This window comes from Paroedura picta, chromosome 2 (assembly GCF_049243985.1).
Source record: "Paroedura picta isolate Pp20150507F chromosome 2, Ppicta_v3.0, whole genome shotgun sequence".
NCBI classification, from domain to species: Eukaryota; Metazoa; Chordata; class Lepidosauria; order Squamata; family Gekkonidae; genus Paroedura; species Paroedura picta.
In genome coordinates, this window is record NC_135370.1 from 180,586,953 (window position 1) to 180,611,246 (window position 24,294).

The following is a 24,294-nucleotide window of genomic DNA, read 5'->3' on the forward strand; positions in this document are numbered from 1 at the left end:
CGGGGAGGTAGGGCGTGTCAGCGGGAGACACCCTCACCCCCACCAAAGAGTCTGGCATCTTTACTTCTAAGCACCCAAGGGAGCCCTGCCGACCTACACTGAAGGGAGCCGTGGCGGAGAACGAGGGCCACGCGGTTACCTTCTGATTCCAGCCCTTCTAGGCTGTAGGCCGCAGCCGTGGTGACCTGGTGGGCAGCCGGGATGGTGGCTCTCCTTGCGGAAGCTGGCACTGAAGGCAGGGCTGGTGTGGCCACGGTGGCACCTGGAATCGCTCCGGTCAGCAGGCCTGCCGGAGTCGCGGGCGCGTTCCCGGTGGGATCGTCTTCTTCCCTTTCGAAGGGCCCTGCGTGGAGGATACAGAGCGGAAAGGGGCATGAGAATCACACCTCCGGGGGCCGTTCGTGCAAACCCAAAGTGCTGGGAGCTGGCACGGAGAAAGGTGCGCCCGGAGAAATCGGCTGCCTTGGAAGGTGGACTTGGGGCCTCGGACCCCCCTGAAGCCCCTCCCCGTCCCAAGCCCCACCCTCCTCAGGCTCCACCCATGAAAATCTCCACCTAACCCAGAGCTGGCAACCCTAGCTGAAGGATCTCAGGCACTGAAAGGCCTTTTCCCAACATATTTCACCTCCGGAAAGATCCAGGTTTCAGAGGGGCAGCCGTGCTGGTATCCAGCTATGGCTGTCAGATCTGGAGGGGAGATACCTGGAGATTTGGGAGTGCAGCCTGGGGAGGGGAGGGGGCTTGGAGAGGGGCCTCAGCCGGGCAGAAGGCTGTAGAGTCCACGCTCCAAAGCAGCCATCTTCTCCAGGGGAACTGATCTCAGTCATATGGGATTCACTTGCCGTAGCATAACATCTCCAGGTGTTGCCTCGTGGTTGGCAACCCTATCTGCAGTAGGAAAGCAAGATTTGGGTGCAGTATGACCTTAGAAAGCCACAAGGATTTTTGGGTGGTTGGAGCTTTCAAGAGTCAAAAAACTATGGCCAGATATCAAACATCCCACCTACATCTTACAAGTCCTCATATTGCTCCAGCTCACCGGCCCAACAGAGGCAGACCGGCTCTTTTCTGTTCTGTTCTGTGCCCGCCAGAGGCAGACCGGCTCTTTTCTGTTCTGAGCCCGCCAGAGGCAGACCGGCTCTTTTCTGTTCTGTGCCCGCCAGAGGCAGACCGGCTCTTTTCTGTTCTGTTCTGTGCCCGCCAGAGGCAGACCGGCTCTTTTCTGTTCTGTTCTGTGCCCGCCAGAGGCAGACCGGCTCTTTTCTGTTTTGAGCCCACAAGAGGCAGACCGGCTCTTTTCTGTTCTGAGCCCGCCAGAGGCAGACCGGCTCTTTTCTGTTCTCTGCCCACCAGAGGCAGACCGGCTCTTTTCTGTTCTGTTCTGTGCCCACCAGAGGCAGACCGGCTCTTTTCTGTTTTGAGCCCACAAGAGGCAGACCGGCTCTTTTCTGTTCTGAGCCCGCCAGAGGCAGACCGGCTCTTTTCTGTTCTGTGCCCACCAGAGGCAGACCGGCTCTTTTCTGTTCTGTTCTGTGCCCGCCAGAGGCAGACCGGCTCTTTTCTGTTTTGAGCCCACAAGAGGCAGACTGGCTCTATTCTGTTCTGAGCCTGCCAGAGGCAGACCGGTTCTTTTCTGTTTTGTTCTGTGCCCGCCAGAGGCAGACCGGCTCTTTTCTGTTTTGAGCCCACAAGAGGCAGACCGGCTCTTTTCTGTTCTGTTCTGTGCCCGCCAGAGGCAGACCGGCTCTTTTCTGTTCTGTTCTGTGCCCGCCAGAGGCAGACCGGCTCTTTTCTGTTTTGAGCCCACAAGAGGCAGACCGGCTCTTTTCTGTTCTGAGCCCGCCAGAGGCAGACCGGCTCTTTTCTGTTCTGTGCCCACCAGAGGCAGAACGGCTCTTTTCTGTTCTGTTCTGTGCCCGCCAGAGGCAGACCGGCTCTTTTCTGTTTTGAGCCCACAAGAGGCAGACCGGCTCTTTTCTGTTCTGAGCCCGCCAGAGGCAGACCGGCTCTTTTCTGTTCTGTGCCCACCAGAGGCAGACCGGCTCTTTTCTGTTCTGTGCCCACCAGAGGCAGACCGGCTCTTTTCTGTTCTGTTCTGTGCCCACCAGAGGCAGACCAGCTCTTTTCTGTTCTGTTCTGTGCCCGCCAGAGGCAGACCGGCTCTTTTCTGTTTTGAGCCCACAAGAGGCAGACCGGCTCTTTTCTGTTCTGAGCCCGCCAGAGGCAGACCGGCTCTTTTCTGTTCTGTGCCCACCAGAGGCAGAACGGCTCTTTTCTGTTCTGTTCTGTGCCCGCCAGAGGCAGACCGGCTCTTTTCTGTTTTGAGCCCACAAGAGGCAGACTGGCTCTATTCTGTTCTGAGCCTGCCAGAGGCAGACCGGTTCTTTTCTGTTTTGTTCTGTGCCCGCCAGAGGCAGACCGGCTCTTTTCTGTTTTGAGCCCACAAGAGGCAGACCGGCTCTTTTCTGTTCTGTTCTGTGCCCGCCAGAGGCAGACCGGCTCTTTTCTGTTCTGTTCTGTGCCCGCCAGAGGCAGACCGGCTCTTTTCTGTTTTGAGCCCACAAGAGGCAGACCGGCTCTTTTCTGTTCTGAGCCCGCCAGAGGCAGACCGGCTCTTTTCTGTTCTGTGCCCACCAGAGGCAGAACGGCTCTTTTCTGTTCTGTTCTGTGCCCGCCAGAGGCAGACCGGCTCTTTTCTGTTTTGAGCCCACAAGAGGCAGACTGGCTCTATTCTGTTCTGAGCCTGCCAGAGGCAGACCGGTTCTTTTCTGTTTTGAGCCCACAAGAGGCAGACCGGCTCTTTTCTGTTCTGTGCCCACCAGAGGCAGAACGGCTCTTTTCTGTTCTGTTCTGTGCCCGCCAGAGGCAGACCGGCTCTTTTCTGTTTTGAGCCCACAAGAGGCAGACTGGCTCTATTCTGTTCTGAGCCTGCCAGAGGCAGACCGGTTCTTTTCTGTTTTGAGCCCACAAGAGGCAGACCGGCTCTATTCTGTTCTGAGCCTGCCAGAGGCAGACCGGCTCTTTTCTGTTCTGAGCCCGCCAGAGGCAGACCGGCTCTTTTCTGTTCTGAGCCCACCAGAGGCAGACCGGCACTTTTCCGTTCTGAGCCCACCAGAGGCAGACCGGCTCTTTTCTGTTCTGAGCCCACCAGAGGCAGACCGGCTCTTTTCTGTTCTGAGCCCACCAGAGGCAGACCGGCTCTTTTCTGTTCTGAGCCCACCAGAGGCAGACCGGCTCTTTTCTGTTCTGAGCCCACCAGAGGCAGACCGGCTCTTTTCTGTTCTGAGCCCACCAGAGGCAGACCGGCTCTTTTCTGTTCTGAGCCCACCAGAGGCAGACCAGATCTTTTCTGTTCTGAGCCCACCAGAGGCAGACCGGCTCTTTTCTGTTCTGAGCCCACCAGAGGCAGACCGGCTCTTTTCTGTTCTGAGCCCACCAGAGGCAGACCGGCTCTTTTCTGTTCTGAGCCCACCAGAGGCAGACCGGCTCTTTTCTGTTCTGAGCCCACCAGAGGCAGACCAGATCTTTTCTGTTCTGAGCCCACCAGAGGCAGACCGGCTCTTTTCTGTTCTGAGCCCACCAGAGGCAGACCGGCTCTTTTCTGTTCTGAGCCCACCAGAGGCAGACCAGATCTTTTCTGTTTGCAACCACAGCATGGAAAGAGAAGCATCCTTAGCCAAATATACACAGTTTTCACCTGTGCAAAGCATTCCGTGGTGTCACTACTGATTCCTTGTATCAGTAATATGATTTTTTTAAATAGCAACTATGTGGAGCAGTTTGAGGACATCGAAATAGCAGCAGAGGGAAGCTACTACCACTTAGAATCATAGGGACCTCCTGGGTCATCTAGTCCAACCCCCTGCGCTATGCAGGACACTCCCAACCCTCTCGCTCATCCACTGTCACCTGCCACCTCCTTGAGCCTTCACAGAATCAGCCTCTCCGTCAGATGGCTCTCCAGCCTCTGCTTAAAAATCTCCAAAGATGGAGAACCCACCACCTCCTGAGGAAGCCTGTTCCACTGAGGAACCGCTCTATCAGGAATTTCTTCTGGAGGTTTAGACGGAATTTAGAATCATAGAGTCATAGAGTTGGAAGGGACCTCCTGGGTCATCTAGTCCAACCCCCTGCACTGTGCAGGACACTCACAACCCTCTTGCTCACTCACTGTCACCTGCCACCCCCTTGAGCCTTCACAGAATCAGCCTCTCCGTCAAATGGCTATCCAAACTCACCACCTCCCGAGGAAACCACTTCTCCTTTTGCATGTCATGGTTGCAAACAGAAAAGGGCACAAAACCCTCATGGGGTGTGATGCAAAGTCTTCATGCAGCTCCCCAAGAAACCTGAGGATACTGTAATGTGTAAAAGAAGCCTTAGACATTGCCACTCTGCAAGCAAGAGGAACTGGGAGGGAAAGGGTTAACAGAATTCTCTCACTGGGGGATACTTGGCAGATGGCCCCTCCCCTCATGGTTAGGCCATTGCTTGATTTCTGTATTTCATCTTATACAGGACCTCTCTTTTTCTCTTGCCTGGGCTTGGAGCTCCAGCAAGTTAACTTTTTTGAAGTTAACCTGTTCCTAATGAATTAAAACGTACCAAATAAATATGTCATGTACGATGTGCTAATTTTTTTTTTTTTTGCAAGTAAAATTTCTTTCTCTTGCTACCATTGGAGTCAGACGATCTTTGCAATTTGTTTGAACTATGCTTTTCCCTTGCCTAGGAAATGTGGAATCTGGGGGGTAATTCAAAAAGCTTCTGTGCTTCCAAGTTAAATTTTATGTGTGTGTGTGTATACAAACATACACATTTAGCCTAATAATATATACTGGGTAAAAAGAGGGGAGAGCAAAGGTCTTGAACCTTTGTGCAGGGGGGGTTGGACTAGATGACCCCTAGGATCCTTTCCAGCTCTGTTTCTCTGATGCGAGGAAACAAATGAGGTATTGTGTTATGTGCAAAGAAAGGGGATATTTTCTTTTAAAGAAAGAAACCGGAGAGAGTTTTACTGCATGAATATTCTCCCATAATACATTTCTGGGGTCACCTGAGCATTTCCCCCCCATCCACGTTGGGCTTATTTCAGCGAGTTCTGAGCCAAGTCAACGAAAAGGTCAGCAGAGAGCAGGATAAAAGCAAAAGATTCCGGAAACACGGCTTCCTGAGCCAAGAGGACATCTTTCTTACTGTGCAGAGAGAATGTTCACAAAAGCCTGTCGAAAGGAGATTAATTGCGCTGGGCCTCAGAGGCGATTAGTTAGCAAAGTGACCTCTTGGTGTACCGCATGCTGCATTCTCACACTCAGCAAAAAAAAAAAAAGAGACTGCCAAGGCATTTGCACATTGTTCAGCCAAGGCCTGCTAATTCCCCGACAGTAAAAGCTATAGGGCTTTTCTACCTTCTGATTCCCACCGCTTCTAGATTCCCGTTTCTACCAGGGCTTAGGTTTTCTTTCGGATCCTCGTCGATTCGGCATCAACCGAATCCCCTGGTTCCCCATCTCGGAATGTGGAATCAGCTTTGAAGCCGAATTTTTCAGCTCTGAAGCCGTTAAAGCAGGGGTAGTCAAACTGCGGCCCTCCAGATGTCCATGAACTACAATTCCCAGGAGCCCCCTGCCAGCAAATGGGAATTGTAGTCCATGGACATCTGGAGGGCCGCAGTTTGACTACCCCTGCATTAAAGGGACCTAGATCCCTTTAACGGGACACCTCCCCCACGGAGACCACCAAATGACTGATCGGTGGAGAGAACCTCATCCGTGGATTGCTTGGGCTGGGCGGGGAGGGCTGCGTCCAAAGCCCCTCACCACAGCCCTCAAAATGGCTGATTCCCAAGAGTCTGCTCCGGGGATTGTTTGGGCTGTGCAGAGAGGGACGGTTCCAAATGTCCCCCTGATCCAGACCCAGTAGGGTTGGAGAGCGTGGGCATGGAGCTGACTTGTCAGCTATACACACACACACACACACACTGATCCTGACATGGTTTCTGACTGTGCAGGGGGGGGTTGGTCTAGATGACCCTTGGGATCCTTTCCAGCTCTCTGCTTCTCTGTTGAGAGGAAACAAATGGGGTGTTGTGTTATGTGCAAAGAAAGGGGTGGTTTTCTTTTAAGGAAGGAAACCGGAGAGAGTTTTACTGCATGAATATTCTCCCACAATACATTTCTGGGGTCACCTGAGCATTCCCCCCCCACGTTGGCCATACAGGCCAGCAGCAGCAATTTGGGAAACGAAATAAAAAAAAAACACAAATTCATTCAAGTTCTGCAATTCAGCTCTTGAATCAAACCTGAAAATCACAATTATTAAGACACAGGGCTGGGGAACCCTGAATCGGCATTGATTTGGGGTTTTTCGAATTTCACTGAGTCAAACGCACCCCTCTGTGGGCAGAGGGGAGGGGGTTATATATTTATCATCCGCCATTGTGAGATTGTGTTTTAATTACATTTTAATGGGTTTTTTACAGGATTTTATTGTACTTATGTATCTTTGTAAACCGCCGTGAGATATTTGAGAGCGGCGGCATATAAATAAAAATAAATAAATAAACGTTCTGCTCCCTCTAGTGGTGTATTCGGTATTACACTGGTAATCTTCAGAATGGGGAGCAGATGCAAAATTAGCCAGCGTGAGGACAACCGTGGCGAACTGCGATGCGGTCCGAGAGGACCACCACAAATTGAGTAAGTGGCCAATAACATGGCACATGAATTTCAGTTTTAAAAAGTGTAAAGGTATTGGGCCTCTTCTGGTGCAGAGTGGTAAGGCAGCAGACATGCAGTCTGAAAGCTCTGCCCATGAGGCTGGGAGTTCGATCCCAGCAGCCGGCTCAAGGTCGACTCAGCCTTCCATCCTTCCGAGGTCGGTAAAATGAGTACCCAGCTTGCTGGGGGGTAAACGGTAATGACTGGGGAAGGCACTGGCAAACCACCCCGTATTGAGTCTGCCATGAAAACGCTAGAGGGCGTCACCCCAAGGGTCAGACATGACCCGGTGCTTGCACAGGGGAGACCTTTACCTTTACCTTTAAGCCAGGGGTAGTCAAACTGCGGCCCTCCAGATGTCCATGGACTACAACTCCCAGGAGCCCCCTGCCAGCATTCGCTGGCAGGGGGCTCCTGGGAATTGTAGTCCATGGACATCTGGAGGGCCGCAGTTTGACTACCCCTGCTTTAAGGTATTGGGATTCAAAAAAATCTCATTCTCAAGTATAGGCTAATGGGGTCCGATCTCGACATGACTTAGAGGGGAAAAGATCTTGGGATCATGGTGAATATCAATGAAATTGTCCACCCAGCATGCTGCAGTGGAGGTTGGCAACCCAATTTTAAAGCTACCCTGTAACAGACATTACAGAGGGTTTTTGACTAAATCTATCAGACTTGGCCATCATGGGATCAGAGGACAGACGCTTCGATCCGAGTGAATGGAGACCCCCCACAGGAGGACCAAAAGTTCAGCTTGGATCAGGCACTATGTTCAAATGCTTCTCAAAAGGAAAGGGCATCCTTTGGTTCTCGCAGGGAAAATACCCAGGGGGAAATAGCCTTGTGTGTGTATGAAGCCCGATTGGTGTTGTGGTTAGGAGTGCGGACTTCTAATCTGGCGAGCTGGGTTTGATTCTACGCTCCTCCACATGCAGCCAGGTGGGTGACCTTGGGCTCCCCACAGCACTGATAAAACTCTTCTGACCGAGCAGGAATATTAGGGGAGAGGAAAAGGAAGGCGACTAAGCCTCTCCGAGACTCCTTCAGGTAGTGGAAAGCAGCATATAAGAACTAATATTAATAATAATAATAATAATTCCTTCTTCTTCTTCTTCTTCCTCTTCTTCTTCTTCCCCTCCCTCACACGGAGTCTGTTGTGGGGAGAGGAAAAGACGGTTCCAACCGCCCCCCTGATCCAGCCCCAACAGGATTTTTCAACTGCTTTGAGACTCCTTCAGATAAAAAAAAGCAGCATATAAGAACCAACCGTTCTTCAAAATGCTGTCAAAGCCAATTCAGACCAACAGCAACCCAATGACCTTCTTAACACCCCCACTCAGGTCTTGCCAACGGAGGCCGTGGTTTCTGTGAGTCAATCTTATGAGCTTTGGAGAGAGATTTCTCACAATGTGACTGAAATACAGCAGCCTTAGTTTAGTCGTTTTTGATGCGGAACATCTACTGGCGCAGTCCACCAAACGGAAGTCTACGGAAGTGACTTCCCTAGTCCCGCCCCCGGGCACTGCACCCGTGGATGGACAGCAGCAGCAGCACTAGAGGACTGAGGCACACTCAATGCTCTGGCAGCATCACCACTGCCAATCTTCCAAGGCTGCTCCCACCATCTGGAGAGCAGGGGCACCCTTGGGAGACTGGCAGGGGTGGGGCCAGCCCAGCCAGCACGCAAGGAGAGGGTGTGGGGGGAGGAGGGAGGGGGCAGGGAACAGGGAACAGGTATTCTCGCCCCTTATGTGGATGTTCTACATAAGGGGCGAGAATCTTTGTCAGTAGATTTATTATTTCTGGGGAGAGAGTTCAGGCTTGATTTGATCACTCGCTTCTTCGTCTTGTTGGCAGTCCACGGTATATGGAAAACTCTGACACCATCTCCCAAAAGGAAACATTGTTGGAGGAGGCAGGGTCTGTAGTATGAATGATTCAAAACCAAATGAAGACTATCCGGGAGGAGATGCGCAATTAGCATGGTGAGAGATTAGGAACTTCCTAATATTTGAAGAAGAAGAAGAAGAGTTGGTTCTTATATGCCGCTTTTCCCTGCCCGAAGGAGTCTCAAAGGGGCTTCTAATCACCTTCCCTTTCCTCTCCCCACAACAGACACCCTGTGAGGTGGGTGAGGCTGAGAGAGCCCTGAGATTACTGAAGAAGAAGAAGAGTTGGTTCTTAGATGCCGCTTTTCTCTACCTGAAGGAGGCTCAAAGTGGCTTACAGTCGCCTTCCCTTTCCTCTCCCCACAACAGACACCCTGTGGGGTGGATGAGGCTGAGAGAGCCCTGATATCACTGCCCGGTCAGAACAGTTTTATCAGTGCCGTGTTGAGCCCAAGGTCACCCAGCTGGTTGCATGTGGGGGAGTGCAGAATCGAACCCGGCATGCCAGATTAGAAGTCCGCACTCCTAACCACTACACCAAACTGGCTCTCTTGGCAAATACTCTTCTCCTATGTCCTGATTGGCTCACGTGGAGACTTCCTGCTCCCTTGAGCGCACTTCCTCCCTGCTTGCCTCCACCACAAGGTTGCAATGTTACCTGAGCAAATGTTCCACTGTTGCTGATATTATGCTATGTGACGGTTTTTGTAGATGATGGCCAGGTACTGAAGATATAGTTATCAAACTTATCTTGTGCTTTGTTATACAACCTCTGTAAACTGCCCTGAGCCATAAAGGATGCAATATGCAAATTAATAAATAAAATAAAGAGAGACAGAGAGAGATGATGGAAAAAAACAGACAGTTAGGACTCTCCCCCTCTCTCTTCCCTCTCTTCTTACACAAACATACGTAGACAATTTTATTTCTCCTATGTTGTTGTGAAATACAACTGAATTTGAAGGGACTGATTGGCTGTTTTGGCAAAGAATTATCCTATGGCTGTATTTAACAGAATTTAACAAAATTAATTTTTGCTTTATATTCCCACCATCATGACCGTCATAGTCTGACGAAGGGTGCTTGCACTCGAAAGCTCACGCCTTGAATAAATCTTTGTTGGTCTTAAAGGTGCCACTGGACTCTGGTTTTATTAATCTTGCAGAAAGTTAGTTTCTCTTAGCAACAAGACTATTGTATTATGTTCAGCATCCCAGTGCTCTGTGATTATGCATATTTAAACTCTGCCAACAGAAACAACCTTAGGAAATTTTTTAAAAGAAAGCGTTAAAATCTATGTTTGACAACACATAACGCAGAAAAACCACCAACCTCCACCCTCGGGCGCTGGGATGACAAAGAGACCGGCGGCTGATGGAGAGACCGGAGTGATGACATCTTCTGGCGTCTCCGGTACCACAGAGGATCTGGAAATTTTGGGAAGGTGGGTCACCAGTTCCCTCACGCTCCCTTCTCCTGCAGCCTCCTCACGAGGAAAACCTCCAGGCGTAGTAGCAGAAAGCACAGCTTCGATTTCGTGGACAGCTGCCACAACCTCTTGTGTCACACCTAGAGGAAAGCAGAGGGAAATGTGCAACATTTCACTCTTAGGGGGGAAAGGCAGAAGGGAAGAGGATAAAGGATTTTGTGTCTTGCACAGCTCTTTGCCAGGTAGAACGTGAAGGAAACTGAATCCTCGAGCAGACGATAAATGCAGAGAGAGTTACGGGCATAAAGAGAACCTCCATGTTTGGAGGCAATCAATCTCTGAATTTCAGTGTATGGAAGAAACAACAGGGAAAGGCCTCAGCCTTCTGTGACCCACCTGGCCACTGGGCAAGACATTCTTAGGAAGGCCTCGGCCTCTCTGCCCTGTTGCTGGCCCTCCAGAGGAACTGGCTGGCCCCTGTGTGAGACAGGAGGCTGGACTGGATGGACCCCTGGTCTGACCCAGCAGGGCTCTCCTGATGTTCATAGGAAGGCCTCGGCCTCTCTGCCCTGTTGCTGGCCCTGCAGAGGAACTGGCTGGCCCCTGTGTGAGACAGGAGGCTGCACTGGATGGACCCCTGGTCTGACCCAGCAGGGCTCTCCTGATGTCCTTAGGAAGGCCTCGGCCTCTCTGCCCTGTTGCTGGCCCTCCAGAGGAACTGGCTGGCCCCTGTGTGAGACAGGAGGCTGGACTGGATGGACCCCTGGTCTGACCCAGCAGGGCTCTCCTGATGCCCTTAGGATGGCCTCGGCCTCTCTGCCCTGTTGCTGGCCCTCCAGAGGAACTGGCTGGCCCCTGTGTGAGACAGGAGGCTGGACTGGATGGACCCCTGGTCAGACCCAGCAGGGCTCTCCTGATGTTCCTAGGAAGGACTCGGCCTCTCTGCCCTGTTGCTGGCCCTCCAGAGGAACTGGCTGGCCCCTGTGTGAGACAGGAGGCTGGACTGGATGGACCCCTGGTCTGACCCAGCAGGGCTCTCCTGATGTCCTTAGGAAGGCCTCGGCCTCTCTGCCCTGTTGCTGGCCCTCCAGAGGAACTGGCTGGCCCCTGTGTGAGACAGGAGGCTGGACTGGAGGGACCCCTGGTCTGACCCAGCAGGGCTCTTCTGGTGTCCTTAGGAAGGCCTCGGCCTCTCTGCCCTGTTGCTGGCCCTCCAGAGGAACTGGCTGGCCCCTGTGTGAGACGGGAGGCTGGACTGGATGGACCCCTGGTCTGACCCAGCAGGGCTCTCCTGATGTCCTTAGGAAGGCCTCGGCCTCTCTGCCCTGTTGCTGGCCCTCCAGAGGAACTGGCTGGCCCCTGTGTGAGACAGGAGGCTGGACTAGATGGACCCCTGGTCTGATCCAGCAGGGCTCTTATGTTCCAAAGCAGAGGCTTGGTGCACCATTGTAAATGAACTGCTTGCAAAAACAGGTTTTGGTGCCACATGAAATATTAGCACACAGCTCATAAGAGACTGCTTAGGAGGCGTAGGGATGTACTTGCAAAAATAGGGAGTGCAAACTCTTCCACGGATGTTCGCACCTTCCCACACACGTCGTTACGGCCCCCGTGTAGATACCAACTGTTATTCATCCTCACAGTTTGGAAAGGAAAGGCATCAAATTTCAAAGAGCTTTTTCATGACAGAAGGGCAATTCTGCCTGCCCAGGGTGGGGGGAGATCCAAGTTACTTGTCGTTCGCATGAAGCTGCCTTATCCTAAATCAGAACATCATTTTCATATTTTCAGTATTGTCTGCTCAGACTGGCAGCTTGCTTGGAGATGCCAAGAATGGAACCTGGGACCTTCTGCATGCCAAGCAGAGCCACTGAGCCACAATACATACTCTATGGTTCCTGTTTCATACATCGACACAAGGAGAGGGAGGGAGAGAGAGAGAGAGATAGAAAGAGGATAAGTCTGTCAATGGCCATGGTAACTGGAGAACAGCTACATTCAGAGGAACAAAGCCTGTAAAGCAGAGAACATGGGAGAAGGCCTTGGCCTCTATATCCTATTATTGGACCTCCTGAGGAACTGGCTGGCCCCTGGTGAGACAGGAGGCTGGACTGGAGGGACCCCTGGTCTGACCCAGCAGGGCTCTCCTGATGTCCTTAGGAAGGCCTCGGCCTCTCTGCCCTGTTGTTGGCCCTCCAGAGGAACTGGCTGGCCCCTGTGTGAGACAGGAGGCTGGACTGGAGGGACCCCTGGTCTAACCCAGCAGGGCTCTCCTGATGTCCTTAGGAAGGCCTCGGCCTCTCTGCCCTGTTGTTGGCCCTCCAGAGGAACTGGCTGGCCCCTGTGTGAGACAGGAGGCTGGACTGGATGGACCCCTGGTCTGACCCAGCAGGGCTCTCCTGATGTCCTTAGGAAGGCCTCGGCCTCTCTGCCCTGTTGTTGGCCCTCCAGAGGAACTGGCTGGCCCCTGAGTGAGACAGGAGGCTGGACTGGATGGACCCTGGTCTGACCCAGCAGGGCTCTCCTGATGTCCTTAGGAAGGCCTCGGCCTCTCTGCCCTGTTGCTGGCCCTCCAGAGGAACTGGCTGGCCCCTGTGTGAGACAGGAGGCTGGACTGGATGGACCCCTGGTCTGACCCAGCAGGGCTCTCCTGCTGTCCTTAGGAAGGCCTCGGCCTCTCTGCCCTGTTGTTGGCCCTCCAGAGGAACTGGCTGGCCCCTGACTGAGACAGGAGGCTGGACTGGAGGGACCCCTGGTCTGACCCAGCAGGGCTCTCCTGATGTCCTTAGGAAGGCCTCGGCCTCTCTGCCCTGTTGCTGGCCCTCCAGAGGAACTGGCTGGCCCCTGTGTGAGAAGGGAGGCTGGACTGGATGGACCCCTGGTCTGACCCAGCAGGGCTCTCCTGGTGTCCTTAGGAAGGCCTCGGCCTCTCTGCCCTGTTGCTGGCCCTCCAGAGGAAGTGGCTGGCCCCTGTGTGAGACAGGAGGCTGGACTGGATGGACCCCTGGTCTGACCCAGAAGCCTCTCCTTATGTCCTTAGGAAGGCCTCGGCCTCTCTGCCCTGTTGCTGGCCCTCCAGAGGAACTGGCTGGCCCCTGTGTGAGACAGGAGGCTGGACTGGAGGGACCCTTGGTCTGACCCAGCAGGGCTCTCCTGATGTCCTTAGGAAGGCCTCGGCCTCTCTGCCCTGTTGCTGGCCCTCCAGAGGAACTGGCTGGCCCCTGTGTGAGACAGGAGGCTGGACTGGATGGACCCCTGGTCTGACCCAGCAGGGCTCTCCTGATGTCCTTAGGAGGCCTCGGCCTCTCTGCCCTGTTGCTGGCCCTCCAGAGGGACTGGCTGGCCCCTGTGTGAGACAGGAGGCTGGACTGGATGGACCCCTGGTCTGATCCAGCAGGGCTCTCCTGATGTCCTTAGGAAGGCCTCGGCCTCTCTGCCCTGTTGCTGGCCCTCCAGAGGAACTGGCTGGCCCCTGTGTGAGACAGGAGGCTGGACTGGATGGACCCCTGGTCTGACCCAGAAGCCTCTCCTTATGTCCTTAGGAAGGCCTCGGCCTCTCTGCCCTGTTGCTGGCCCTCCAGAGGAACTGGCTGGCCCCTGTGTGAGACAGGAGGCTGGAGTGGAGGGACTCCTGGTCTGACCCAGCAGGGCTGTTCTGATGTCCTTAGGAAGGCCTCGGCCTCTCTGCCCTGTTGCTGGCCCTGCAGAGGAACTGGCTGGCCCCTGTGTGAGACAGGAGGCTGGACTGGAGGGACCCTTGGTCTGACCCAGCAGGGCTCTCCTGATGTCCTTAGGAAGGCCTCGGCCTCTCTGCCCTGTTGCTGGCCCTCCAGAGGAACTGGCTGGCCCCTGTGTGAGACAGGAGGCTGGACTGGATGGACCCTCACTTTTCTGACCCAGCAGGGCTCTTCTCATCTTCATAAGTTTCCCCACCACCTTCGGAGGCAGGAGAATGGGATCTCTGGTTCCTGGCTTCTCCTGTAATCAATCAAGGATTAAAGGCTGGTTTTTTTCCATGCTCCAACCTGCTTGGAGACCTTCTCTTTCTAGCTCCAATTGCTATTTCGACCTGGCAGTTGGCCACTGTCCCCATGGAAGAACTGAACTGCAAGTCCCGAGAAACGCATTCCGCTTCCAACTTTAGCCGCCCCCAAGCAGAGCCATGAATTTTGGACCAAGCTTTTTTTTTTTTTCTTTTAATTCCTTTTTTGGCCCTCGTCCAGCAAACAGGTTTTGAAAGCTGAACAAAAAAGCTGATCCAAACACTGCGGCAGATGTTAACCATTCATACCTGGGCCGGTTAAGCACCGGAAGACTTGCTTTTTTGCTTAGTAGGAGGCACGTAGGTTGCTGAACAATCAAACGGATCTGAGCTGAGATGAGGAATTCACACTGACGGCTCGAAGCATCTGGACACCGTTGCCTTTGCCAGGGGTAGTCAACCTGTGGTCCTCCAGATGTCCATGGACTACAATTCTCATGAGCCCCTGCCAGCAAATGCTGGCAGGGGCTCATGGGAATTGTAGTCCATGGACATCTGGAGGACCGCAGGTTGACTACCCCTGTTCTACGCCACTTGTAGGGTGCCAACTCTTCTGCTGTGGACCAGCCGGCTCCCGCAGAGCCAAGGGATGCAGAAGACGCCGCGGAGAAAGGGGGAATCAGCAGACCTGACCCAGAATCACAGCCAGCTGACACTGCTGGATGAGACAGTCTCCTAGGAGCCAGACCTAAATCTGCAGCCAAGTACCAGTGCAATGGCTCCTCAGCTCGCCAGCCCTGAGTAGACAGCAGAGAGACAGCTGCCAGGCAGTGGACCTCCCTGTCACCAGAGCCCCGGGAACCGTGTAGGCGGAAGAGCAGGGGGAGCTACAAGAAAGAAGGTGAAGTGCTGAGTTGGCAGCACAGTACCGGCTCCCCATCAGCAATGGGGATGAGTGCTTGCAGGAGCAGGGCTGAGGTCTTTAGTGTGGTATATAAAAGCAGCCCAGAAGGGCAGGGCCACATGGAAGCAATGTGTCTGTGAGTTCCTGATCTTGCAGCCTGAAATCGGAATTGATTCCCGCACCTCTGGCCCCCGGGCCTGTGCTCTAGAACAGGGGTAGTCAACCTGTGGTCATCCAGATGTTCATGGACTACAATTCCCATGAGGCCCTGGAGTGTTTAGAGTTTGGGGAGGGATCTCAGCTAAACAACAGGGGTGGCCAAGCTGTGGTTCTCCAGATGTACATGGACTACACTTACCATGAGCCACTGCCAGCATTGATGTTGACAGGGGCTCATGGGAAGTGTAGTTCATGGATACCTGGAGAACCACAGCTTGGCCATCCTTGGCCTACCCTCCAAAGCAGCCATTATCTCAAGGGCATCTGACCTTGGTCATCTAGAGCAGTGGTCCCCAACCTGCGGGCCGCGGCCCGGTACCGGGCCGCAAAGGCCATGGCACCGGGCCGCGGCTCCCTCGCCCCGCCCTGCCCCCGCAGTAAAAAACTTCCCAGGCCGCAAGCTTGCGGCCCGGGAAGCTTCTTACTGCGGGAGGCGGGGAGAGGGAATCAGGGCCGGGCCGCGCCTGTGCGGGCCACGCCCGCTCGGCCCGATCCGCGGGCGCGGCCCATGGGCGCGGCCCGATCCGTGGGCGCGGCCCGGGCGCGGCCCGATCCGTGGGCGCGGCCCGGGCGCGGCCCGTGGGCGCGGCTCGGGTGCGGCCCGATCCGTGGGCGCGGCCCGATCCGCGGGCGTGGCCCGCACGGGCGCGGTCCGCGGGGGCGCGGCCCGATGCCCTGCCGGTCCCCAGCCTCGGAAAGGTTGGGGACCACTGATCTAGAGGTCAACTGATTCTGTGAAGGTTCAAGGGGGTGGTAGGTGACAGTGGATGAGTGAGAGGGTTGTGTCCTGCACAATGCAGGGGGTTGGACTAGATGATCCAGGAGAACCCTTCCAACTCTGTGATTCTATGATTCTAAATTTCATCTAAACCTCCGGAAGAAGTTCCTGACAGTTAGAGCTGTTTCTCAGTGGAACAGGCTTCCTCGGGAGGTGGTGGGTTCTCCATCTCTGGAGATTTTAAAACAGAGACTGGAGAGCCATCTGACGGAGAGGCTGATTCTGTGAAGGTTCAAGGGGGTGGCAGGTGACAGTGGATGAGCGAGAGGGTTGGGAGTGTCCTGCATAGTGCAGGAAGTTTGAATAGATGACCCAGGAGGTCCCTTCCAACTCTAGGATTCTAAATTCTGTCTAGATCTCCGGAAGAAGTTCCTGGCAGTTAGAGCGGTTCCTCAGTGGAACAGGCTTCCTCGTGAGGTGGTGGGTTCTCCATCTTTGGGGATTTTTAAGCAGAGGCTGGAGAGCCTTCTGACGGAGAGGCTGATTCTGTGAAGGCTCAAGGGGGTGGCAGGGGACAGTGGGTGAGCAAGAGGTTTGGAGTGTCCCGTATAGTCCTGCAAATTTAGCACTTGAGAGGAGAAGGAGGCAGCCATGACTCAGAGGCAAAGCCTCTGCTCAGCCTGCAGAAGGTTCAATCCAGTTAGAAGGATCAGGTAGGAGGTGACGGGACAGACCTCTGTCTAAGCATAGAATCCGAGGCCTTCCTCTGGTGTTGCCTCCTGGCTCTGGGATTCAGAGGATCAGTGCCTCTGAACATGGAGGCCACCCACAATCACCATGGCTGGTACCCACTGGCAGACTCATCCTCCAGTAATCTCTCTAATGTCCTTTTAAAAATATTGCTATGGCTATTGCTGAGCCACTGAAACCACCCAGGAAATTCGTGGGTTTGCTTCCTAATTGATAACTGATACCACACAATGGCAGGGCCTCTTGTGGCGCAGAGTAGTAAGGCAGCAGACATGCTGTCTGAAGCTCAGACCATGAGGCTGGGAGTTCAATCCCAGCAGCCGGCTCAAGGTTGACTCAGCCTTCCATCCTTCCGAGGTCGGTAAAATGAGTACTCAGCTTGCTGGGGGTAAACGGTAATGACTGGGGAAGGCACTGGCAAACCACCCCGTATTGAGTCTGCCAAGAAAATGCTGGAGGGCGTCACCCCAAGGGTCAGACATGACCCGGTGCTTGCACAGGGGATACCTTTACCTTTTTACCACACAATGGCAATATATCAGTTACCAAGTAAAGAGGGGGAGGAAACAAACCCCTCCAGTGGTGAGGGTGGGGGCAGTGAGAGCCATGGGGGGCAGGGAAAGTGCAGGGAAGGGCACCCCACAGAAGGTCTGTTGCCTCTGCAATCATAGCAGAAATAAAGCTGTGAAGAAGCTTCCGATCTTCGCACTGGCTACAAGCCCAGACAAAACCCACACTGCAAAACAGGGCAATAAGAGGAGCCATGTTGGATCAGGCCAATGGTCCATCCAGACCAACATTATGTGTCACTCAGTAGCTGAAACCCAGAGGCTGACAGGAGGTCCACCAGCAGTTCTCCAGAAGCCCTCCCACTCTTGTCCCCCTCCCCAGCACCAATAACACAGAGTATCACCTTCCCAGACATCCTTACCATTGTTCTCCCTAATATTTGGGAAAGGGTTGTGTGGGCAGAGCAGTGTCCGGTACATAGCCGGTGTCTGGACTGTACTTCCTCCCGCATGGGCCAATCACAGAATCAGCGGCTCTGTCAGATGTCTCTCCAGCCTCTGTTTAAAAATCTCCAGAGATGGAGAACCCACCACCTCCCGAGGAAGCCTGTTCCACTGAGAAACCGCTCTAACTGTCAGGAATTTCTTCTGGAGGTTTAGATGGAATTTAGAATCATAGAGTTGGAAGGGACCTCCTGGGTCATCTAGTCCAACGCCCTGCACTATGCAGGACACTCACAACCCTCTCGCTCATCCACTGTCACCTGCCACCCCCTTGAGCCTTCACAGAATCAGCCTCTCTCCAGCCTCTGTTTAAAAATTTCCAAAGATGGAGAGCCCACCACCTCCCGAGGAAGCCTGTTCCACTGAGGAACCGCTCTAACTTGCAGGAACTTCTTCCGGATGTTTAGGCCAAAATTCTTTTGAATTAATTTCAACCCATTTCAAGAAAATATTAAATAGGTTTATTAAGGTGCCTTCAGAACCATATATTTCATTACCCCTAAAGAGCACTAAGATCTAGCAATTGGGATTTGCTCAGGGTCCCCGGCCCCAAAGAAGTGAAATTGTCCTCAACCATGGCCAGAGACATTTCTACCCTGGCCCCGGCCTGACAGAATGCTCTGCCTAAAGAGACCAGGGCCCTGTGGGACCTCAATCAATACTGCAGGGCCTAAGGACAGACCTGCCCCACCTGGCCTACGGTTGAGGTCAGGGGACATGGCCCAGGGCTGCAGGTATGAGCCCTTGGGAAAGGGGGGTTTATATTTGCCATCTTAATCATAATTGTAATATTTGGGAGTACTGTGATTATTTTATGGGGTGTTTACATTGTATTGGTAGATTTGTATTGTGACTGTTTTATGGGGTGTTTTAAATTGTTATATTTATTGTTAACCGCCGTGAGCCAGCTTGCTGGGAGCAGCAGTATACAAATCTAACGAATAAATAAACAAACAAGTAAGAGATAACATCAGGATCTGGCCTCCCTGTTCGAAAAGTCTACAAACCGATCACATCCCAAATACACCACGTGACCCCCCCATCCCCCAGCTTAGTAAAACCATCTTAATAATCTACCTAAAAAGAGGCACAAGTGATTTTGATAACTGGATTGACTGTATTTCCAAACTGAATTGTAGAAACGAAAATTATAGTTAACTCTTGTGCATTAGACTCCTAGAATCCTAGAGTGGGAAGGGGCCATACAGGCCATCTAGTCCAACCCCCTGCTCAACGCAGGATCAGCCTCCAGCATCCAGGAGAAGGATCTGTCCAGCCACTGCTTGAAGACGGCCAGTGAGGGGGAGTTCCCCACCTCCTTAGGCAGCCCCTTCCACTGCTGAACTAGACTCCTAGAATCCCAGAATGGGAAGGGGCCATCCAGGCCATCTAGTCCCACCCCCTGCTCAACGCAGGATCAGCCCATTCTAACCACCGGCCTCTTGAGAATGACGCAACTCAAAGCTAAACATTCAAAAAGAATTACGATCATCTCTGAAAGGGAGACTGGGGAAAGAGGAATTACCTCTCCATGCGTGTCTCAGGGTTTGGAAGACTTCGGACTTGGTCGTGTCGATCGTCACAGCAGCCCCCTGGGTCTCCGCGACTCGCTCCAAACTTTGGACCGCCCTCGCGGGAGGGACTTGACCCTTTGGAGAGAGACCTGCGGCACGGACAGCACCCTGGCCGGCCAAAAGCGTTGTCGGCTCTCCCCACCGCTCAGATTCCTGGACCGGTGCAGCCTGAAGAGCTTGGCTCCCTTTCACCGTGGTGGCAGAGACCCGTGGGGGAAGGACCCTTTTCACCTCGTCGTCCTCGTCTTCCTCTCTCCCCTCTCCCGTGGCAGGCTCTCCTCCCATTTGATACCGGTTCGCCAACACAGCCGGCGTGCCTCTCCCCTGGCCGGCAGCTCCCGGTTTCGTATCATCCCAATCGTCAATCGGGAGCGCCGTGGCCCGGACAGGTGCGGCAGCCCCGAATGGGACTCGTCCCCAATTCTCTGAGGTGTCCTCTGTCTGACCGAAGGAGGCCTCCGTGGAAGCGAGATTTGGTTCTCCAGTCACCTCCCCTGCCAGCGAGGGGCCGGGTCCATCGGAGACCTGCTCGGCCTCGAGCGATTGTCCGGCGGAGGGCGGGAGGCTCGGGGACTGCTCTGTGGGAGGCCAGAGCAGTGAGTCTTCCGTGGTCAACGGGGCCACGCCATCCTGGCCTATGCTTCCGCCTTCTTCCAAGATGCTCGGGGCAAAAATATCTCCACCTCGACTGCCTGTTGAAGACCTTGCTCCTTCCCCGGCCCCTTCCGTCGTCTCCCTTGCAGAACTGCTAAACCCCGGGCTTGTGACGTTAGGGTCCGGAGACATCACCCCCGGTGCTATCGAGGACTGGGCTGAGCCGTTTTCTTTCCGCTCTGCCCGAGGTTCGCTGGGAGCAGGCAGAATTTCGGCTCCAGCAACCCCCGGGGTGACAGTGGCGTAAACAGGGAATCCCTGGGGTGCAGAGAGACCCCAAATCTGTCGGATGGTTTGCGGTGTGGCTTTCACCACGGCGTTTAATGAGATCCCCGGTGGCTCCGCAGAGGCGCCATCGGGGCTTTCGTAGGTGGCAGCCCCAAGGGTTTTCTCCGGCAGCCCCCAGGGACCTTCAGGAGTCGATGAGCTCGCATCGTCTGTGTTTTCTGAACTGTTCCCTGCCAGAGCAGCCTGCTGCTGAAGGGGTCTGCTGGGCCTCGACGCCGTGTTTTGGAAGCTGAGGCACTGCAGGCAGCAGGAGCCGAGCAGAGCCAGACAGATGGCGAGGCGGGCGGGGGACGCCGTGGATTCGTTCATGCTGGAGGGGGAGAGGCCGTGGAAACCAGCCAGGCGAACGGTCCCGGGGAACGAGCCCTGGAAACAAGAAGCAGAAGAGAGTCCTTGTGTCAGTTTAAGGGCATAAGACCGGAAAAGAAGCCATGCTGGATCGGGCCGACGGCCCATCCAGTCCAGTCCTGTGTCACACAGTGGCCAAGGCCCACGTGCCAACAGGAGATGCCACACAGCGGCCAAATCCCAGAGAATAGCAGGACGCCCACCGGCCGGCCAGAACTTCAGAATACCTCTCATTAATGCTCCCCGAGCACCAAGAGTACACAGCATCCCTGAGCTAGCTTGGTGTAGTGGTTAGCAGTGTGGACTTCTAATATGGCGGTGAACAGGTTTTTGCACTTTTAAAGTTATTGTTGATACCGTATTCTTGTCCAGCCTCTTTTGCACTTACGGAGCTACTCTGAAATAAATATTCAAAAACATTTAACCAACTGTTGCCTCGATTCATGTAAAGTGACCAGGAGCTGCTGAATTTCCCCACCCTCGGCTTATATGCGAGTCCAGTGTGTTTGCCCAGATTCGGTGGTAAAATTAGGAGCCTCAGCTTATATGCGGGTGGCTTATAGGTGGCTTGCAAACAGAAGAACTGTGTAGAGACAAGATCTGCAGGACACAACTTTGAGTATATCGATTCATGACCAATGGAAGACAAACAATATCTCTCCAGTCTCTAATAAACTGAGGCTAGGTGCAGCCACTGGCCTCACAGACCTTCACCTCCCTGATTTCTAATCACATGAAGACAGAGACGAAACACGTGGCATAAATTGACCATTTATGCCTAATAGGAATGCCTATAGCAGGGGTAGTCAAACTACGGCCCTCCAGATGTCTGTGGACTACAATTCCCAGGAGCTCCTGGGAATTGTAGTCCACGGACATCTGGAGGGCCACAGTTTGACTACCCCTGGCCTATAGGAATATAATTTCTGCCTGCCCCTGTTCTAATTGGAGGGGCACAGTGGAGGGGTACACCTAGAGAGGGAAGGGCAGAGGAGAGCTCTTGGGAAACGGCGTTTCTTTAAAGCCAAGACAGTAGATGCAATCTGTCTCCACAGAGCTTGGGAACAAAATACACGTAAGGGTGTCATGACTGGCTGGGTTCCATTTTCCTAAATGGCATCTCCGTGTCTCTGAGCTAAAACAGGCGAGAGAGCCCTGATCTTTGACTTGAGCCAGCGCGGCACAGTGGTCAGTGTTATAGACCGGGATCTAGGGCACCCGAGTTCGAATCCTTGCTGTGACATGGAAAATTGATGACCGACATTAGGAGAGTCGCACGCTCTCGGCCTAGCCTACCTCAGGGGGTTGTTGAGAGGATAAAATTGAGAGGGGGATAAATACTCTGGCTTCAAATCTTTGCAGGAAGGGACAAAATGGGTAAATAAAAAAAATGAGTCACATGGCCAGCAACCCGTAAGAATCTGCCCAAGTCTTTCCACTAACAGTGAGGCTACACAGAAATTTTTGGAGGAAATGTGAGAGAGGAAATGTGAGTAAATGAGAGGAATGAAATACATTCCAAAGGTCCGTTCAGGACGACTGAACTGAGGTTTAATTGGCTACTAATATCAGTTTTCTATCGGTGCTCTGTTCTAGAGGAAAGAGATTAAGGGAACAGGGGGGGGACTTCCTCTAGAGAAAAAGATGTATTTATTTACTCCCTTATACCACTTTCCCCCTCACAGAGAACCCAAATGAGTTTAAATCATTCTCTTATAAATTTTAACTTCACAAATGTCAGCAGAGTTTAAACATGAAAAGGACCTCAGCACCCAGCTGTTTAAAGAATAAATATCTATACTGATAAGAGAAAAAACTTTGCAAAAAAAGAGAGGAAAGGGAGAGTCCTAACTGTCTAACTGACTAATAAATATAGAGTCCAATAGCACCTTTAAAAACAACAAAGAATTATTCAAGGCATGAGCTTTTGAGTGCAGGAACTCTTCTTGAGGAAGAGTGTTGTGCTACTTCAACACTGCTACCCACTTTAATCTGATTAATAGTTGTTTTTCTAGCAGCAAGCAGGGAGGAAGTGTGCTCAAAGGAGCAGGAATCATAGAATCATAGAGTTGGAAGGTACATCCTGGGTCATCTAGTCCAATCCCCTGCACTATGCAGGACACTCACAACCCTATCGCTCATCCACTGTCACCTGCCACCCCCTTGAGCCTTCACAGAATCAGCCTCTCTGTGAGATGGCTCTCCAGCCTCTGTCTAAAAATCTCCAAACCCACCACCTCCCGAGGAAGCCTGTTCCACTGAGAAACCGCTCTGACTGTCAGGAACTTCTTCCAGATGTTTAGACGGAATTTAGAATCATAGAATCATAGAGTTGGAAGGGACCTACTCCAGCATCCTGTCTCACACAGGGGCCAACCAGTTTCTCTGGAGGGCCAGCAACAGGGCAGAGAGGCCGAGGCCTTCCTAAGGACATCAGGAGAGCCCTGCTGGGTCAGACCAGGGGTCCATCCAGTCCAGCCTCCCGTCTCACACAGGGGCCAGCCAGTTCCTCTGGAGGGCCAGCAACAGGGCAGAGGGGCCGAGGCCTTCCTAAGAAATCAGGAGAGCCCTGCTGGGTCAGACCAGGGGTCCCTCCAGTCCAGCCTCCTGTCTCACACAGGGGCCAGCCAGTTCCTCTGGAGGGCCAGCAACAGGGCAGAGAGGCCGAGGCCTTCCTAAGGACATCAGGAGAGCCCTGCTGGGTCAGACCAGGGGTCCCTCCAGTCCAGCCTCCTGTCTCACACAGGGGCCAGCCAGTTCCTCTGGAGGGCCAGCAACAGGGCAGAGAGGCCGAGGCCTTCCTAAGGACATCAGAAGAGCCCTGCTGGGTCAGACCAGGGGTCCATCCAGTCCAGCCTCCTCTCTCACACAGGGGCCGGCCAGTTCCTCTGGAGGGCCAGCAACAGGGCAGAGGGGCCGAGGCCTTCCTAAGAAATCAGGAGAGCCCTGCTGGGTCAGACCAGGGGTCCCTCCAGTCCAGCCTCCTCTCTCACACAGGGGCCAGCCAGTTCCTCTGGAGGGCCAGCAACAGGGCAGAGGGGCCGAGGCCTTCCTAAGAAATCAGGAGAGCCCTGCTGGGTCAGACCAGGGGTCCCTCCAGTCCAGCCTCCTGTCTCACACAGGGGCCAGCCAGTTCCTCTGGAGGGCCAGCAACAGGGCAGAGAGGCCGAGGCCTTCCTAAGGACATCAGGAGAGCCCTGCTGTGTCAGACCAGGGGTCCCTCCAGTCCAGCCTCCTGTCTCACTCAGGGGCCAGCCAGTTCTTTTGGAGGGCCAACCACAGGGCACAGGGACTTAGCCTTCCCCTGATGGTGCCTCCTGGCTCTGGGATTCAGAGGCTTATTGTTCAGTTCTCCACTCTTCCTCCACATACAGCCAACTGGTCGACTCTGGGTGAGTCACAGTTTTCTCCGAGCTCGCTCAGCACCACCTGTTTCACAGGGTGGGGAGAGGACAGGATGGCAATTGTAAGCCACCTTTGAGGCTCCATCAGATTGTAATAAGCGTGGTATTAAAAATAACAGTTCTGCACTTCTTCAGAACAACTTGGATAAATTATCAGGAAGCGTGGCCCATTCCACTGCATGCAGGAACCTCCCAGACTGGAAGGGGAGTGAATGGCTACTCTCCTAAACAGATATTTCCCAGCTCAGAGCTGCTCCGAAAGAAGCCAACCTTCGATAACCAAAATCTACACAGGGATTTGACAGCTAAGAGATAAAGATGCTTAGAAATTAGGGGGAGGGGAAGAGGTTTTCATTTGTGACATTCTAGAAAGCAAGTTAATAATCAGAATCTCCTTCAT

General features: G+C 53.5%; 1 protein-coding gene across 2 annotated transcripts in view; it reads right to left on the reverse strand.

Moving 5' to 3' along the window:
• The window catches only part of ARMH4 (armadillo like helical domain containing 4), a 56,777-nt gene that overhangs the window by 26,924 nt on the left and 5,559 nt on the right, over positions 1 to 24,294 (reverse strand). For both annotated transcript variants that reach the window (XM_077324008.1, XM_077324007.1), the window contains exons 2-4: positions 19,152 to 20,508; positions 9,944 to 10,180; positions 140 to 343 (exon numbers count right to left, since the gene is read on the reverse strand). In XM_077324008.1, the coding sequence (XP_077180123.1) occupies positions 140 to 343; positions 9,944 to 10,180; positions 19,152 to 20,451 (1,741 nt within the window). In that variant the 5' untranslated portion in view covers positions 20,452 to 20,508. The remainder of the gene's footprint in view (positions 1 to 139; positions 344 to 9,943; positions 10,181 to 19,151; positions 20,509 to 24,294) is intronic.